Source organism: Panthera onca, chromosome B3, assembly GCF_046562875.1.
Source record: "Panthera onca isolate mPanOnc1 chromosome B3, mPanOnc1 haplotype 2, whole genome shotgun sequence".
NCBI classification, from domain to species: Eukaryota; Metazoa; Chordata; class Mammalia; order Carnivora; family Felidae; genus Panthera; species Panthera onca.
Window position 1 is genome coordinate 94682402 of NC_138344.1, and position 19804 is coordinate 94702205.

The 19804-nt window shown below is 35.3% G+C and overlaps 1 protein-coding gene across 1 annotated transcript in view; it reads right to left on the reverse strand.

The window, feature by feature from the left end:
• Positions 1–19804, reverse strand: part of MDGA2 (MAM domain containing glycosylphosphatidylinositol anchor 2) — an 867659-nt gene that overhangs the window by 295191 nt on the left and 552664 nt on the right. Inside the window, exon 5 of the mRNA XM_060619633.3 lies at positions 10380–10512. Coding sequence (XP_060475616.1) covers positions 10380–10512 — 133 coding nt within the window. The remainder of the gene's footprint in view (positions 1–10379; positions 10513–19804) is intronic.

The window sequence follows — 19804 nt, forward strand, 5'->3', positions numbered from 1 at the left end:
TGAGCTGCAGAAATATCTTTACGGAGGATGTGAAGACCATTTGTTTTAAGTGTCGAATTATTTTTTGTTTTTCTTCAAGTTCTTACTAAATTGATTTGCCTATTTAACTCTTCAGCAACTTGAGAATTAAATCCATTTTACACTGAATGTGGATCTGTGTACATATAATAATGCTTTTTAAACCTATATTCATATTTAACACCTAGCTTAAACACACAAAATGATATTTAGCATGCAGACCACTGCATATTCAGAGGATTTTCAGATTCTTTGAAATGTAGTATCATATTTTTTGTATAGCCCATAGTGTCATAATACTTTATGATATCATATCAAATTGCTTTTTACTTATGGTTCTAAAATGAAAAAGACATGAAAATTACAATTTTTTATCAGATTGAGCTAAATTTAAAGTTGAAAGACAACATGCAACAAGGCAGGACTTGAGTTATTACACACTTCTGATCCACATCAGGAGAATTAGAAAGATATAAAAATAGGGGTTTATCCTCCTATTCCCCTTTTTGTTTCCTTTAAGCAAGTGCCTTAGTAGATTAATCCTGGAGAAATTTAACAAGAAACCCATATTACACTGCCTATTTTCCCAAAAGGTTTGTTCATCTATTTCCTGTTGTCCCTAATTTGTTTTCTCTTCACTTTGGAAATATATTTGGAACTAAAGCCTTTTCAGTAAAACAAAGCAAACTATGGTTGCTGGATTTTGCTTTCCCTGGCTGACTTAAAATCCTCCCTCTTGCTTGGTTGAGTACAATGTTGCATTGCCAAACCAAAGTAACAACTTAAAAAGAGTAGCTTCATAAAAGTGACACATCTTTTTATGCTAAAACTATATACCTGGATTCTTGATAATATTCATTCTTATCAAATCGGGATACAAGGTGCCATTCATAAAACAAGAGGCCACGGCTATCATCAATGAATTCCTATTACACAATGTGTCTATCAGAAAATAAAACTGCTGACTTTACTGCACATTCAGTAGGTAGTATGTGATTGAAAGTTGCCATCAATAAAATGCTCAAGTAGTTCAATAAGCAACTAAAGCAGAGTGACTCAAAGCAGCTGACAGAAAGAAATGCTGTTCAAAACATAAACTAAAGCATATTATTAAACAATTGGACATGCCTATTTTCCATGGGAATAGAACAGTAGCAAGTAAATCAACAGGAGTATGTTGCTAGTGGGGAAAAAAATGTTTCTTAAAACAGACTTTGCAGAAAATGGAAATTGAGGGAATAGCTGAAATCTTTGTGAGGCTTTGGAAATAACTGCCACAATAGCAAACCAAAAGTGCATGTGATGTCTGGACTTATAATCAAAAGATTGATGTTAATGCATTTCTGATACTCAGCTTGTCTGTTATTTCCCATTTACCAATCTCTCAGCTTCCAGTCCCTGTAACAATATACTACATACCCTATGTATCAACTACTACAGGGTCTCTCTCTCTCTGTCTCTCCCTGATTTTAATTAAAAGTCTGCATGAACCAATATGAATCTTTTAAATTATGGCTACTGTGGCTCACATGACTTTATGATAGTAACAGTGACCACAAGGCTACAACTTAGCCCACCACGGTGACTTAAATCCTATGAGTAATGTGGCTAATCTCATTTAATCTTTCCAGTATGTATGATGAGGTAAAAATAAACTTGATACTTTGAAATGCCTTAGAGCTTGAGGGAGAACAGTAGCCAGGGATGCATCCTCTCTTGAAGGACATTAAAGCCTTCCTGCCGCTGAATTCTTTAAATTTTGTATAAGAAATAATGAAAGTACAATATTTGCAAAGATTCTCTAGAATTGGTGCATTCGGTTCATAGATTATTTAGTAGCTTCACTTTTTCCTGGATAGTAATGTAAATCCCATATATAAAAGGGCAACAAGCACAATGAGGTATTAATATTCCTAAACTGTGTGAGCCTGAACCTTTCTTGATGGACCTTGGGGCTCAAGAGTACCTGAGTATGTATAGGTTTCATCCACTTCTTTGCAACCAGCCACCTCATTCATGTAGGTTTTTATTGTTGTTGATGTTACCTTGCTAAATAAAAATGAAATTTTAGAGTGAATGTTGTCTTGTCATCAATCTGAAACCAACCTCAGAGCAAATTATCAATATGACTTGACAGAAAAGCAAGTTCAAAGAGTTGACAGAATTGGTCATAGCACCAATGGAGTGGGGAGAGCCAGGATCCATACCCAGGTATTCTCACTGATGCTTCTTTACAAAAGAGTGGCTTAAAGCTGTATATGCAGCAGTATTAACAATTGTCATTAAGACTAGTATCCTATATGGAAAGAGGCTGCATGTGGAATTAGATCACTGGGTAATTAAACATACTGGTTTGCCTGGGATTAAAGAGTTTTCCAGAATTGGGACTTTCACTGAGTCTAGGACAAACTGGGATCGTTGGTAACCTTAAAGATGATCATTTGCTGTAATCAATTCTAGGATTAGGGTGAATAAATAATGGGATTAGGTACATGAACTAACGGAAATTATTTTACCTTCATCTTGACAGCCAATAATATACAAATGCAAATTTTTTGACAAATGATCGTGGAGTTATTCTGTATCACAAGTTATGAGTGGCAAATTCAAAAACCATGAAAGAAGTCTAAAATGCATTTCTACCAATTTAATTAGTATCTATAATAGCATAATTTCAAGCAGTTTCACTAGAACAATAGAATCTTGAAAAGTACTAAGCTGTGGCCTATAAATCCATAATCTAGAAGCAATTTAAAATTTAAAAAATGAATTATTCTCAGGGATATAAAAATCCTTATTTTATTTTAGCTTATCTTCACTCAACTTGCTGAAAGAAATATTATAAAATACATGGTTTGAACTTTCTATTCTCATGAGTAATTTTTAAATTATTCAATTTAATTATAGTCTAACAGCATAAGAAGAATAGTAACTACTTAAAATTAGAAAAATCTTACCAATGAATTATTCTAGATGTTTGCTAAATCACAAACTATTTGATATGCTCCAAACTATTTGTGGTAATTTGTGAGACAGAATGTCAATAGTTTACAGCCTTGTCAATGAATGATAAGTGTTTCATTTGACTAACAGTGTTTTTTTAATATTTATTTTTGAGAGAGAGAGAGAGAGAGCGAGCATGAGTGGGGTAGAGGCAGGGAGAGAGGGAGAGAGAGAGAATCCCAAGCAGGCTCTATGCTGACAGCAGGGTTCGAACCCACGAACTGCAAGATCATGACCTGAACCGAAATGAAGAATTGGATGCTTAACCAACTGAGCCATCCAGGCACCCCTCATTAACAGTGTTTTTTAATCTTGTTCCATGTTTAGATATCTACTGTGTCTAGGTTCTGATACCTTCTGGGAGAGCTGATGGCTTCTGAGGAATATTTTATATAAGAATTCATAATCCAAGAATAACTTTGGATATAACAAACTTGAAAAATGCACTGCTAGGACAACAAAATGCACAGGTGTAGGGAGATCTCAGCAACATGCAAACTTCTTGTTACTATAGTAATAGGATTTTGGGAAATCTGGGTCACCTTGTTGCTCTGGAAACAGTCTCAGGAAGACCAAAGTTGAAACCCCATAATGACACTGCTTCTATCTCCAGATTCACTGCTTACTCATCACCTGTATTTTCACATTTCTGAAGAGACATTAGTGAGAATAGGTCATATATAAGTTCAATTACCTTAGGAAAAGATGAGCACTCATATTAAGAATCTGCTGCATATCAACACGATTGAAAGCTTTTTCAATTTACCTTACATACCATTATTAATTTCGCAAAATAATACTTTGATTTCTGTTAAACATTTTTGTCAATAATACTTTATATAGTAGACCAGACTATGTACTCATTTCTATAGATTTTTCTGAGAAATTATTATTTAATTCACCCACTGATAACAGTAATTCACAAAACGATTATGAACTTTTTTTCAAGATTAGTCATCAGTGGTTGAAGCTGTAAACCATATCCTAGCAAAAACCCTAAGATTCTTATCACCATCTCATCATTATTACTAATGGTGTCATTTTATTCCTTCTTTCTATTACCTAGGTTAACAACCCAATTATAGCTACTATATATTATATTTGTTATATGCCAGATATTTTTTTTAAGTTTTTCATTTAATAGCATTTAGAGCCTACAAAACTAAATAACGTGGAACTTTGTATTATCCCCATTTTATGTGGGGGGAAAATAAGTTTAAAGAAACTAAGTAACATCTACAAGTTCAGAAAACCAGAATTTGAATCTAAGATTTTTGAATTTCCAAATTCATGCAAAAGAGTTATAGGAAACATCTCATTCTCTAATGATAGCATATCAACATTATGTGTGTTCTGTTGGTGGATCTAGTAGTAAATACCAGTTTTAGAAAATGTGAATTATCTATGATAAAAAATCTCCATTAAGGCACTCATGTTCCCAATATTTCAGTGTGTGAAATGGTGATTTTCGGCTTTTTTCTGTTTTTTTCCTTCTGTTTTATTTTCTGTTGCACATACTAACTTCACCAAAAAGGAAATCAGAAAAATAACGTATGGGTTGTCTGTATATTATCTGTGATCTTATTTCAATATTTTGATCATGCTCTTAAAATTTCATGCTAATACTATTACAATAGTGATTTCTGCCCTCACTAGATTTTCATTCACCTTTTACAGTTGCTTCCTTACTTTATCTCCAAACCTAAAATTACAGGGCCACAAACACTCTCACTAGAGTTGAAATACTTTGTGATACTAAAGAAGAAAGGTTTTTTTTTTTTTTCTTTAAATGTTAGATTCATTTTCTTACATGGATTTTACATATATTATAAACTTATATCTGAAATAAGAAAAGGAATCCTAAATGCAAAGGCTACCTTTCAGTCATTTCAAAGTGTTATGGACTGAAATGTGTGCCCCTAAATTCAATATGTTCAAGCCCTAACCCCCGGTGTGACTGTATTGGAGATAGGGCCTTTAGGACATAATTAAGGTTAAATGAGGTCATAAAGGTGGGACTGTAATCTGCTGTGTCTTTATGAGAGGAGGAAGAGACACAAGAACTCTAGCTCATTCATGCCCTCCCTCTGTGAACCACAGAGGAAAGACCACAGCTGGGAAGGCAGCTATCTACAAGCCAAGAAAGAGAGGCCTCACCAAAACTCAACTCGAACAGCATCTTAATCTTAGACTTCCAGCCTCTAGACTGTGAAAACATAAGTTTCTGTTGTTAGGCCACCCATCTATGGCATTCTGTTATGGCAGCAAAACTAGTACAAGGAAGTCATTGTATTTGCACTATGTACTTCTCACAAATGTAGTCTTTTTTTAAAGAGTTATTGTTGGTGAAATGCCATATTTTTTTTAAATTTTTTTAAGGTTTATTTATTTTTGAGTGAGAATCAGATTGTGAGCAGGGGAGGAGCAGAGAGAGGGAGACAAAGAATCTGAAGTAGGCTCCAGGCACAGAGCTGTCAGCACAGAGCCCAACGTGGGGCTCAAACCCACCAACTGTGAGATCATGACCTGAGCTGAAGATGGACTCTTCACTAACTGAGCCACCCAGGTGCCCCTGAAACACCATATTTAAGTCCTAATAAATGATACTACTGATTGTATAGATGCAGGAGAGACCACCAAAAGGCAAGACACTCAAATATCCATATAGCTAAGAAAAATGCCTGAGGTCAGAACCCACATGTACAGCAAAATGTCTACTGCCCCTTTCTTTGCACTTAAATGGGCTATCTATGTAAAAGGGCATACCATTTTACAAGAGAAAGTGTTTATGTATTTTTATTTCATATCTACAGCTATTCCTATACTACTCCTATAACTGAAATATTATTTTATTTCTCATAACACCTATTAAATTCCCATAAACATAAAACAACCATAAATCACAATGTACAAAAAATCTTACATTGAAGTTTATTGTAATTTCTGGGAATTTATATTATACCTACCAGGTGGGTTATCTAACAGAAAAGGCAACAGTTACCTAGCATAAGAAACAGAGATTTCTCCTAACCTCTCTTATTAAGACAGATTAAAGGGGGCGAGGGGGGAAGAAGAGAAAGAAGATGAAAAAGAGATAGAAGGGAGAGAGAGAGGAAGAGGAGAAAGGGGTATAGGTTTGCCCTATTTATTTAGCCAGCAATAACTTTTATGATGAATTGGTTCCTAAATGTGATGCACATTTCAGGAAGACATCTTAATTAGGTAATTTTTATAAATGCTAAATGTGAGCAGACTAAATCAAAAGACTATATAATTAAGTAAAATTAGCCCCACCTGTCCCATTTCTTTATAGACTACATCATAACCTCTCAAGCAGGTACAAAATATGTTTTTCATCCTAATATAAGTAACCTACTTAATTCTTACTTGCCTTTCAAATCATGACACATCAATATATAAGTGCTAGAAATAAATTAAAATAAATTAAATTTGCTTTATCATAATTCCTATGTGCCCTCATGTTAGAAGTATAAATTATCTGAGAAATTTTAGTATTTAATATTCAAAGTTACCATAATTACGATAATTTAAAATATATACCTATATTTATTAATATTCTAAATTTACAAATTTTAACAGGTTTGTTTTAATGAACTAAGAAAAATACAGCTACATTGGGAATTTACCAATCAAGAGCTAATCTTTGTCTTCCAAACAGGAGTAGGAAACAATTTTGGTCTCTGCTACAACATTATGATAAGAAGTTAATACACCTAAAATCTTCATATTTTATAAAATTCTATGAACTGTCATGATAAGTTCTAAGACAGCTAGATCAGGTATGATAAATAATGACATTTCTATGATAGGAGATTTTCCATAGCATGCCAAGTAACCAACAGGGGCCAACAAATGATTGGACACTCCATGATCCAATGATATTCAATTATAAGCTCTACTAGATGCCAATTCATAGCAGAAAATTTAAGGAAATATGTTGTTGGTAAATCTACAAATGATGCTGCCTTTTAAAATGACACCTAAACATGGCTTTTCTAAGCAGTTCTATAAAAAAACAGACTCTTATTAACAAAAGTTCCTATTCACAAAATAGACTGGTTCATGGAAAACACTCTAATGATACAGACAGTTTTTGTTTTCCAAAGCAATCATTTATACTTGGTTAAAGTGTATACATTGCAGGAAGTGTAATTCAGCAGGTACAGGAAGGGCCCAGAGAACTATACTCCATGATGCAATTGTTCTGCTGCAAAAACTTTTTGAAAACGTTATTCACAGAGGACTGTCTCCATCTTCATATGCTACATCATTTGGGCATTGTGCAAAGCAGATCAATACCCTGATTACAATTAAAAAGTTTCCCTCAGATGTTAGAATAAAATTATACCAAAAATACATTTAATAGTCAATTATTTGATCTCTATTACAAAAATTATTTCCAAAGTTATCCTTTCGTCAAATTAATTAACAAACAAGAGCAATCACAGATATTACAATATTTGTAATAGAATATTCTCCCCCTCAATACTTTAAATATTTTCCTTGACATTTTGCAAACCAAGAGTTAAAAATATGGGAACTTTATGTCATTTAAAGATTCACAAGAGTGAAACGATAAAGAGCACCTGTCTCTCACATCGATTACGGCCATGGTGACTCCTGATCTTCCAGTGTTAGCAATGAAATAGCCTGTATGCACTTGTCAGTTTATTGACCTGTTTGCATGAAGATGCTGAAAGCTTAATTTATTCCTGGTGTAATTTGAGAGCCACCTCAAGATTCCACCTATTTGAAATGCACCAACTCTTTCAACTTAGAGTACAACCAGATGGTGAAAATGCAGAAGAAACCTGGACTGAATATGTAAAGCACCAGGCTGCAGGACGTGCCCAATTATAGTTAGTGAAGAGTCAAACAAGGCACTAACTTGTATTTTTAAACCCAATTATTTACCATAACTCTGATGCTCATTTTTCAGTGAACATCAATTTAAGATTTTTGTGAGATAATTTATAAAAGAGAAAAATAGGTTATTTTGTTACCTCAGTCTACATATGCAACACTGCAGTCTGAAAAATAAAGAATGGAACAGAAAACTGAACAGTTAAACAAAACATCTATATTACAGAGTTCCTGTGCTCTCTGTAAGACAGGGAGTCAAATCTTTGCTTTCTCAGCTGCAAATGTTAAAAATCACCTCAGAAATAAAGTCACCCAACTGCTTTCTAAGACCTCAGGCAGGGAAAGTCTATCACCTCTCATGGTAATCTTCTCCATTCAGCTTTAGGATAATACGTGATTTTTTTTTTCCTAATAAAACCCCGGTTGAAATTTAAGTTCATTTTCTCTAGCTCTACAAAAAATTTTGAATAGCTAGTCAGTCTCCTATTTAAAACAACTCCTCCAACATTGGGATAGATTTTGTCCCCTGTTGTTAGTAGCCATAGAACATTGAGAAATAATAAAGTATACATTCCTGAAGCAGAAAAAAAATGTTAACTATAATTTTGTTGTACCTCTTAGACTTCAAAGAATTTTTGTTTATGTTGATTTAGTTCATTCTCAAAACAACCCAATGAGGATACTTTAATCACTATGGGATAGTATGTTATGTGTCAAATGATAAAGATGTGATAAAAAGAAAACAAAACATCTAACTGCTTACATCCCAGTAGTTATAAAGATAAACTGAGACAAGAAACAAGAAATACTTTTAAAAGTAATAAAACATTGTCAAGGGCAAAGCTGTGACATATGTAATAATACCTACTACTTTGTCCTTATTATGTCGCAATGTTTCCCCATCCCATAGAACCTACTTACATTTTATTTCTAATTTTTCTCTCTGGATCATGTGTATTTTAAAAATAAATTAAAGAAACTAAGAAAAACAAAATCAGTTATAATAATTCACAAAGCATTTCAGGCCAAGAACAACAGCATCATCACACCCAGTTCTTACATGTTAATCTCTGATAATTATTTCTCAATATCATATTTCTTCTTTTTTAAGTGAAATGAGATTATTAACTTCTATAAGTCCTAGGTCTCCTAAAATTTTATATTTCTATTTTTTTATTCAACGTAGTTTCCCTCAAGTCTTTCTCATCCTTCTTGATAAAGTTTATTTTCATCTCCCACTTTCTTCTTCTACCTTCCACAAATGACTTTTACCTGCTGCTTAAGAAATCATTTCTCCAGTTTAAGGCAATTTACATCTTATCCAATATTCCTGTGCCTATCATTGCTGACCCATAATAGGAACCCAATACACTTCTGACAAATAAATGAATGAGTACATTTTAAAATGACCTTTCAAAATTTTAACAACTCAATGGAACATATGTTGATGGGTCAATGTTTGAGCACATGTTTTTTACACCTTCCGATAAAGTCTCAGGTTTAATCTTCTTACCAAATGAGCTGGATGGGGATGCTGACTAGTTCTTTGTTGAAAAAACTGACAAAGTGTTCCAAGTGCTTTATGTATATTAACTCATAAATTCTTCTCTACAACGTTAAGAATTTATGAGGAAACTGAGGCAAAGAAGTGTGAAGTGATTTGCTCAACAAAATCCAAGTGCTAATAAGTGGCAGAATCAAAACCTATACCCATGCACACCCAACACACACCTTTCCAGGTTTCTGTTAATGAGAAAAGTCCTTTTAAAACTCCATATTTTAATAGCATTATTTAAAAGTAACAATTTATATTAATTGCCACTGAAAGTTTCTCAACACCAGTTCAAATTCTATTTGATTGGGGTGACTGGACACAATCATAGAAAAGACAGTCCATTCCCATGCTCTCTCTTTGCTCTTTCATTTAGCAATTCCCTTTTAATATGTTTGCAGTTATTCTGAGGTCTATAGTACTAAACACAGGCTGACTTAAGTTGCAATCTTGCTAATGTTTTGACATTTTCTACAAAAATGCTTTCCAGAAAACACCTACCTGAAATTACCAATTAACTATCTTGACTTGAAACAGAGTAAGAGAGGGATTCTGTTACTTAGCTTTGGAATTACAAAACACTTTTAGCAATTTAGACCATAAATTTTTATATGAAGAATCTAATATTTCTCAGAATGTTTTGAACAGGACATGGGCATGCTTGTGACATTTATGAATACAATATCTTAAGGAAGCACAATTTTATATGCAATATAAACAAACCTAACATGGGAACATATTGCATTGTAAAGTGTGCATTTACTAAAAGCTTTCCAGATATCACAGACTTTTCTGGGGGAAAAATAAAGATGCCTTGTACCTACTTATACTAAAGAAATAAATTGGTCTACAAGAAAGTTAGAGCCTTTTTAAACATTAACAATGGATAAAAGACATAAGACACTGAGAGATAGCTCCATACCTGTTTTGTTGGAAAGTCTAAATGACACCATCTTATCAGGAATATTACATACATTCCTCACTGAAGCAATGCAGCTATAATTAGCATAGTCCTGAGGTCGAAGATTCTTTAGTTTTAAGATCTTGGTTTCACCCTGAAAACGTAGAAAAGGTCGTTAGAAAAAGTCAACAGTAACCAAAATGAATGAATGAATGAATCATGGCATTATAGTGTATTAAATCATATTATTATCAAAATCTAGCAGATTGTCTTATTTTGAAGGAAAATGTTTTTAAATAAAACAAAAACAACAAAAACACCACATGCATTTAAAAATAATACCGCAATATGCCTGGAGATAAAAACTAACAGACTACAATGAAAACTCAACATTTTCTTTGCAAATTAGCTTCATAAAGGGAGAAATCTATTTCTGGTGGTGGTTATGCCAATTATTATGCAAAGATCAGAACAGTGTACTTAATAATGGAGTTTATTCAACAAATGCTGCAATCTATATAGACTTCAACATGAAATGTTTTGAGAGAAAAGGATTCTGAAGAAGAGCTAATAAACGAAAAACTGTTGGTAGAACAGTTATTGAAATCAATCTAATAACAGGCAATTAAATTTATAAACATAAATATTTTGTGTATATGTATCAATGATAGATGACAGATATAGAACTGTCTTAAAGAAGCATTCATGAATGTTTCTAAATAATTACTGCTCTTGCTATCTTATATTCAGGAGTTCAAGACCTAGATCTTCCAGGTAAATCTGCAAAATCATACACTCAAATCAGGCAAGCTGCACAAACTCTTGATAATCCAGGAAAGACCATGTAAAACAATGAAATTATTCAAAGGGTAAAAGAGCAAACAAACAACAACAATAAAAAATTAAAGAAAAAAAAAACCCCTACTGCGCAATTTAAAATAGGTCTCTTGAGATTTTGTTACTTTAAGGTCATTAATGCATCTTCTCCAAATAGTTCTTCTCATAAGTAAATGAATTATGGAAATGATAAACAGTATCCCAATGAAATCATATTTGGTATAGTAATTTTCAAAATGTTATTTTTTCCAGATAATATCTACAGGTAACAATGTATAACATCACTCAAATCCTAAAAATTGTAATACTTTCATATACTCTTCAAAAGGGTCAGAATACATAGTGAGAAGACATATAAGCACTACCTGCTCATTTGCAACAAAAAAAAGCTTGCTCACACATAGACATTCACACCTAGTTTTGCAAATGTGTCAAATGAATCTCTCCTTCAGTATGCAGGGGCACTGTGGCTATAATTCCACTCATTCACTGTCAAAATTCAGTCTTAAATCAGTCCACTTTCCTCAGGGGGCTTAGAAACAATCTCCTATCTTTAATTTTTTTTAGGAAAGACACTGTAATTTTTCTGTACAAACAATTGCAAATTCATCCCACATGAATATACATAGTGCGTGTGTTTCTAGAACTTATATTTAAAATATATTCTCAGTGTATTACAGTGTATTAGTTAGTCACTTATACTAACTAAACACAATGCCTAGAAAAGTGTGTGCTTAGCTAGAAAGTATAGTTGAAAGAAAATGTTACTCTAGAACCAGTTGACTAAGATTTTTTTTTTCAGTTTTTTACTTTACATCCAAGTGAGTCAGCATATAGTGCAATAATGATTTCAGGAGTAGAATCCAGTGACTCATCCCTGACATATAATACCCAGTGCTCCTCCCAACAAGTGTCTTCCTTAATGTCCCTTGCCTATTTAGCAATCCCCCCACCCAAAACCCTCAGCAACCCTCAGTTTGTTCCCATATCTAAGAATCTGTTATGTTTTGTCCCCCTTCCTGTTTTCATATTGTTTTCCTTCCCTTATGTTCATCTGTTTTGTATCTTAAATTCTACATATGAGTAAAGTCATGATATTTGCCTTTCTCTAATTGTGCTTACCATAATACACTCTAATTACATCCTTGTTGTTGGAAATGGCAAGATTTCATTCTTTTTGATTCCCGAGTAATACACCATTGTGTGTGTACGTATGCACGCATGTGCGCGTGCGAGTGTGTGTGTGTGTGTGTGTCTGTGTATATATACACATATGTCACATCTTTTTTATCCATTCATCTGTTGTTGGACATTTGGGCTCTTTCCATACTTCAGCTATTATCAATAGTGCTGCTGTAAACACTGGGGCGCATATGCCCCTTCGAAACAGCACACCTGTATATTTGGATAAATACCTAGTAGTGCAATTGCTGAATTGTAGGGTAGTTCTATTTTTTATTATTTGAGGACCCTTCATACTGTTTTCCAGAGTGGTTGCATAAGTTTGCATTTCCACCAGGAGTGCAAAAGTGTTTCTCTTTCTCCATATCCTAACCAATATGTGTCATTGCCAGAATTATTAATTTTAGCCATTCTGACTGGTGTGAGATGGTATCTCATTGTGGTTTTGATTTGTATTTCCTTGAAGATGAATGATGTTGAGCATTTTTTCATGTGTCTCTTGGCAATATAGATGTATTTTTTGGAAAACTGTCTATTCATGTCATCTGCCCATTTCTTCACTGGATTATTTGTTTTTTTGGGTGTTGAGTTTGATTAAGTTCTTTATAGATTTTGGATACTAACCCTTTATCTGATATGTCATTTGCAAATATCTTCTCCCATTCCATTGGTTGTCTTTTAGTTTTGCTGATTATTTCCTTTGCTGAGCAGTAGCTTTTTATCTTGATGAGGTCCCAATAGTTCATTTTTGCTTTTGTTTCCTTTGCCTCTGGAGACATGTTGAGTAAGAAGTAGCTGCAGCCATGATCAAAGAGGTTTTTGTCTACTTTCTCCTCTAGGATTTTGATGGCTTCCTATCTTACATTTAGGTCCTTCATCCATTTTGAATTTATTTTTGCATATGATGTAAGGAAGTGGACCAGGTTCATTCTACTGCATATTGTTGTCCAGGTTTCCAAACACCATTTGCTGAAGACACTGTCTTTATTCTATTGGATATTCTTTCGTGCTTTGTCAAAGATTAGTTAACCATATGTTTCTGGGTCCACTTCTGGGTTCTCTATTTTGTTCCATTGATCTAAGTGTCAGTTTTTGTGCCAGTACCATACTGTCCAGGATTATGATGCCTCCAGCATTGGTTTTCTTTTTCTGGATTGCCTTGGCTATTCAGGGTATTTTCTGGTTCCATACAAATTTTAGGGTTGTTTGTCCTAGCTCTGTAAAGAATGCTGGTGTTATTTTGATAGGTATTGTAGTAAATATGTAGATTGCTTTGGATAATATCAACATTTTAATAATATTTGTTCTTCCAATCCATGAGCATGGAAAATTTTGCCAATTTTTTTGTGTCCTCTTCAGTTTTTTCATAAGCTTTCTATACTTTTCAGCATATAGATTTTTCACCTCTTTGGTTATACCTCCTAGGTATTTTATGGTTTTGGTGCAATTGTAAATGGGGCTGATTCCTTGATATCTCTTTCTGTTGCCTCATTATTGGTGTATAGAAATGCAACCGATTTCTGTGCATTGATTTTATATCCTGTGACTCTGCTGAATTCACGGATCAGTTCTAGCATTTTTTTGGTGGAATCTTCTGGGTTTTCCATATAGAGTATCATGTTGTTTGTGAAGAGTGAAAGTTTGACTTCCTTCTTGCTGATGTGGATCCCTTTTATTCTTCTGTGTTGTCTGATTGCTGAGGCTAGGACTTCCAATATTATGTTGAATAACAGTGACAAGAGTGGACATCCCTGTCATGTTCCTGACCTTAGGGGGAAAGCTTTCAGTTTTTCCCCATTGAGGACGATATTAGCAGTGGGTCTTTAATATATGGTTTTTATGATCTTGAGGTATGATCCTTCTATCCCAATTTTGAGTGTGTTTATCAAGAAAGGATGCTGTATTTTGTCAAATGCTTTCTCTACACCTATTGAGAGGACCATGTGAGTCTTGTTCTTTCATTTATGAATGTGATGTATCACACTGACTGCCTTGTGGATATTGAACCAGCCCTGCATCCCAGGTATAAATCCCACTTGATCATGGTGAATAATTCTTGTAACGTATTGTTGGATCCAGTTGGCTAGGATCTTGTTAAGAATTTTTGTGTCCATGTTCATCAGGGAAATTGGTCTATAGTACTCCTTTTTAGTAGGGTCTTTGTCTGGTTTTGGAATCAAGGTAATGCTGGCCTCATAGAATGAGATTGGAAGTTTTCCTTCCATTTCTATTTTTTTTGAACAGCTTCAAGAGAATAGGTGTTAACTCTTCTTTAAATGTTTTGTAGAATTCCCCTGGAAAGCCATCTGGCCCCAGACTCTTGTTTTTTGGGAGATTTTTGATTACTAATTCCATTTCTTTCCTGGTTATAGGTCTTGTTCAAATTTTCTATGGGGCGCCTGGGTGGCGCAGTCGGTTAAGCGTCCGACTTCAGCCAGGTCACGATCTCGCGGTCCGTGAGTTCGAGCCCCGCGTCAGGCTCTGGGCTGATGGCTCGGAGCCTGGAGCCTGTTTCCGATTCTGTGTCTCCCTCTCTCTCTGCCCCTCCCCCGTTCATGCTCTGTCTCTCTCTGTCCCAAAAATAAATAAAAAACGTTGAAAAAAAAATTAAAAAAAAAAAAATTTTTCTATTTCTTCCTCTTTCAGTTTTGGTAGTGTACATGTTTCTAGGAATTTGTCCATTTTTTTCCAGATTTCCCAATTTATTGGCATATAATTGTTAATAATATTCCCTTATTATTGTTTGTATTTCTGCAGTGTTGGTTGTGATCTCTCCTCTTCCCTTCTTGATTTCATTTATTTGGGTCCTTTCCTTTTTCTTTTTGATCAAACTAGCTAGGGGATTATCAATTTTGTTAATTCTGTCAAAGAACCAGCTCCTGGTTTCAATGACCTGTGCTGTTTTGTTGAATTTGATAGTATTGATTTCTGCTCTCATATTTATCATTTACCATCTTCTGCTCGTTTTGGATTTTATTTGCTGCTCTTTTCCCATTTCTTCAAGGTGTAAGGTTAGGTTGTATAGCTGAGACATTTCTTCCTTCTTTAGGAAGGCCTGCATATTATATACTTCCCTCTTATGACAACCTTTGTTGCATCCCAGAGGTTTTAGTCTGTGGTGCTATCATTTCCATTGGCTTCCATGTACTTTTTAATTTCCTCTTTAATTTCTTGGTGAACACATTCACTTTTTAATAGGATGTTCTTTAGTCTCCAAGTATCTGTTGTTTTTCCAAATTTTTTCTTGTGGTTGATTTCGAGTTTCATGGCATTGTGGTGTGAATATATGAACAGTATGATCTTGATCTTTTTTGTACTAGTTGAGGGCTGATTTGCGTCCCAGTATGTGATCTATTCTGGAGAATGTTCCACGTGCACTCGAGAAGAATATGTATTCTGATGTTTTAGGATGAAATATTCTGAAAAATCTGTTATGTCCATCTGGTCCAGTGTGTCATTCAAAGCCATTGTTACCTGTTGATTTTCTATTTATCTGTCCATTGCTGTAAGTGGGGTGTTGAATTCCCCTACTATTATGGTATTATTGTCAACGAGTTTCTTTATTTTTGTGACTAATTGATTTATACATTTGGGTTCTCTGTGTTGGGAGCATAAATTTTTACAATAGTTAGATCTTGGTGGACGGACCCCTTAATTATGATATAATGCTCTTCTTCATCTCTTGATGCAGTCTTTATTTTAAAGTCTAGATTGTCTGATATAAGGATGGCCACTCCGTCTTTCTTTTGTTGACCATTAGCATGATAGATGGTTCTCCATCCCCTTACCTTCAATTTGAAGGTGTCTTTAGGTCTAAAGTGGGTCTCTTGTAAACAGCAGATAGATGGATCTTGTTTTCTTATCCATTCTGGTACCCTATGTCTTTTGATTGGAGCATTTAATCCATTGACGTTTAGAGTTAAGTACTGAAAGATATAAACTTATTGCCATTGTGTTGCCTGCAGAGTTGTAGTGTCTGGTGGTGTTCACTGGTCCTTTCTAGTCTTTGTTGCTTTTGATCTTTTTTGTTTTGTTTTGTCTTTTCTGCCCTCAGAGAGTCTCCCTTAAAATTTCTTGCAGGATGACTTGATGGTCACAAACTCCATTAGTTTTTGTCTGGGAAACTCTTCACCTCTCCTTCTATTTTGAATGACAGCCTTGCTGGATAAAGAATTCTTGGCTGCATGTTTTTCTGATTCAGCACATTGAATATATCCTGCCACTCCTTTCTTGCCTGCCAAATTTCTGTGGATAGGTTTGTGTGAACCCATCCTCCCTTATAGGTTAAGGACTTTTTTTTCCCTTGCTGCTTTCATAATTCTCTCCTTGTCTGTGTATTTTGTGAGTTTGTCTACCATTGTTGATGGTCACTTTTTTGTTGAATCTAATGGAAGTTCTCTGTGCTTCCTGGATTTTGATGTCTGTGTCTTTCCCTAGGTTAGGAAAGTTTTCCACTATGATTTTCCACACAAACCTTCTACCCCTTTTTCTCTCTTGATCTTCTGAGACTCCTATAATTTGGATGTTATTCCTTTTTAATGAGTCACTGAGTTCTCTAATTCTTATATTGTGTTCTTTTGCCTTAATTTCCCTCTTTTTTTCTGCTTCATTATTCTCCATAAGTTTGTCTTCCATATCACTGATTCGTTGCTCTGCTTTATCCATCCTTGACACCATGGCATCCATTCAAGGCTGAATCTCAGTTATAGCATTTTTAATTTCATCCTGACTAGATTTTACTTCTTTTATTTCTGCAGAAGGGATTCTATCCTTTTTTCAACATCAGCTAGTTCTTATTATCGTGATTCTAAATTCTTGTTCAGACATCTGCCTACACATATGTGGTGATTAAGTCCTTGGCTGTCATTTCTTCCTGTTCATTTGGGGTGAATTCCTTCATGTCATCATTTTGGATGAAAAATAAGAATTAATAAAATAAAAATTAAAAATTAAAAAAATCAAAATGACACAAAAATCAAATAAATGAAAGAAACTTGATAGAATAAAGAAAAAGGGAAAGAAAAGAAAATTTTTAAAAAGGAAAACAATGTAAGAAAACGTTTGAAAAATTTAAAAAGTATACAATAATATAAAATGAAAGTAAAATAGACTAAGAAGATCTACAAAAAAGTAATAAAAAATATAGCATAAAAATTAAAGGATTTTTTTTATAAAAATGGAAAAAAAAATCTTTCTGTATCCAAGAATAAGAAAAGAAAAAAAAAAACGAATATATGGAGCAGTGAACAGAATGAAATCCAAATGAAATTACATCCAATTTCTCCTAGAAGTAAACTATGAAGCACTTTATAGTCAGTAAATTAAGCAGACAGAGAGACTTGTGGTGGTCCTTTAGAGCTTGGTTTGCACAGCTGGACAGGGCTGGTGTAATGGCTCTGTTCTCCACCAGGTGGCGCTGCTTATCTTACTGGGGTGGATTGGTGTGGCACCTGTGAGTGTGTATGCGGATGCACAGGAAAGGTAACAATGGCATCACCCAACTTTTCAGTCTCTCCCACCAGAACTCTGTGCTCTCACCAACTGGCAATCAAGCACCCCTCCTTTGTCTATAGCTTCTGTCCAATCCTCTCCTCTAGTGTTCGCATCCAACCTGTCAGCCTGCCAGGCAGCACCTCCCTCCCAAATTTTATCTCAGATGGGGCTGTGTTTCCAAACCCCTCACTTCTGAGGGCCCTGTGGCTTGTATCTGCTCAGACTCTCTCGGGAGAGTCTTGCTGAGCAATGGCTGGGCACTGTCTTGTCCCCAGTAACGTACTTGCAATTGTGCTGCTGCAGAGGTTCAGAGACTGTGTTGGGTACCAACTTGGCCCAGAATAAGTTTGTGTGATCACATAGCGACAGAGATTCAGAGATTACGGCAAATTACAACATACAACTGGTGTGAGGTTGCACTGCACACTGGCCTCTTTGTTCCAGTGCCAGCAATCATTTTCTCTGGGGTCCACTAGGATCTTTGCCTGTGGGGAGGCCATATGGCCTCTACCCAATGCCCTCCTAGCATGGGAACTGCTTCTCCCCATGTGGCCCACAGACCTTGCAGACCTTGCTGCCTGCTCCTGGGGATTCTCCCTTCCCACTAGAGCACTACCAGGTATTGAGCTGCAGAATTTCTGATGTTGGGCTCCCCTCCTAATAGAGTCTTAATGGCATTGAAATCCTCTCATTTCTCCTTTCTCCCTTTTATTCAGTCACTTATAGGCATTTCCATTCTTTGTCTTTCTCTCTAGCTACTTTCAGGGGGAGGGCTTTTCCTGTACTCCTCCCTCCCACAATCTCTCTCCTCTCTCTGCAAATACAGCTTCCTACCCTCTGCGGCTTCTCTCTCCCCCAGTTCACTTCTTCACGCCACATACCTGCCGAGTTCTGTGGCTCATGTTATGCAAATTGTTGTGTTTGTCCTTGGATCAATTTTCTATGTGTGCAAAAAGATTTGGTGCTGATCTGGCTGCATTTCAGGAATGACAGAAGCAGAGAACTTCCATGCTGCTCTGTCAACTTGGCCCCTCCTCAGATAATTTTTGAATAACATGACATATTTTACTCCTTTTACCTCTGTGACTGCTATTCCTTAGCTTTTTCCACTTTTCTTTCTCTTCTCAACACTTAACTATTTAGATTCCCTGGAACTCTGTTTCACAGTTGATTTTGAGTTACAAAATTCCCCTGGTGACCTACTACTCCTTGCCACTACAAGCCCTATCTTCCTGCTCCTCTCCTCAATTCTATATCTCTATTCCAGAATTCTCCCTTAAGTTTCATACACAGAGACCAATATTTTACTTTAATATGTCCATTTTGATGTCTCATAGACACCTAAAACTTAACATATCCTAAACTGAACTTCAGCTCTATTCCTCTGAATTTACTCTTCCTTCTTTAAAAACAAGAATCAGGGGCGCCTGGGTGGCTCAGTCGGTTGAGCAGCCGACTTCGGCTCAGGTCATGATCTCGCGGTCCATGAGTTCTAGCCCCGCATCGGGCTCTGTGCTGACAGCTCAGAGCCTGGAGCCTGTTTCAGATTCTGTGTCTCCCTCTCTCTCTGACCCTCCCCCGTTCATGCTCTGTCTCTCTCTGTCTCAAAAATAAATAAACGTTAAAAAAAATAAAAAAAAAAAACAAGAATCATAGACTTTCAGTTACTTCTTAATCATATATTCAGCATCTCCTTCTCAGATCCTTTTATTGACTTTGAAACATGTTCAATCTTGGCCACTCTTCTTATTTATTTTTAAATGTAATGTTATAAACCCTACATTCTGCTAAGAAATTCCTGATTATGCTTAGTATAGTTTAAGAACACAAGCAAGCATAATTATCTATAAACAGGAATTATTTGTTTGTTTGTTTTTTAAATAGGCTGAATGCCCAACGTGGGGCTTGAACTCATGACCCTGAGATCAAGAATT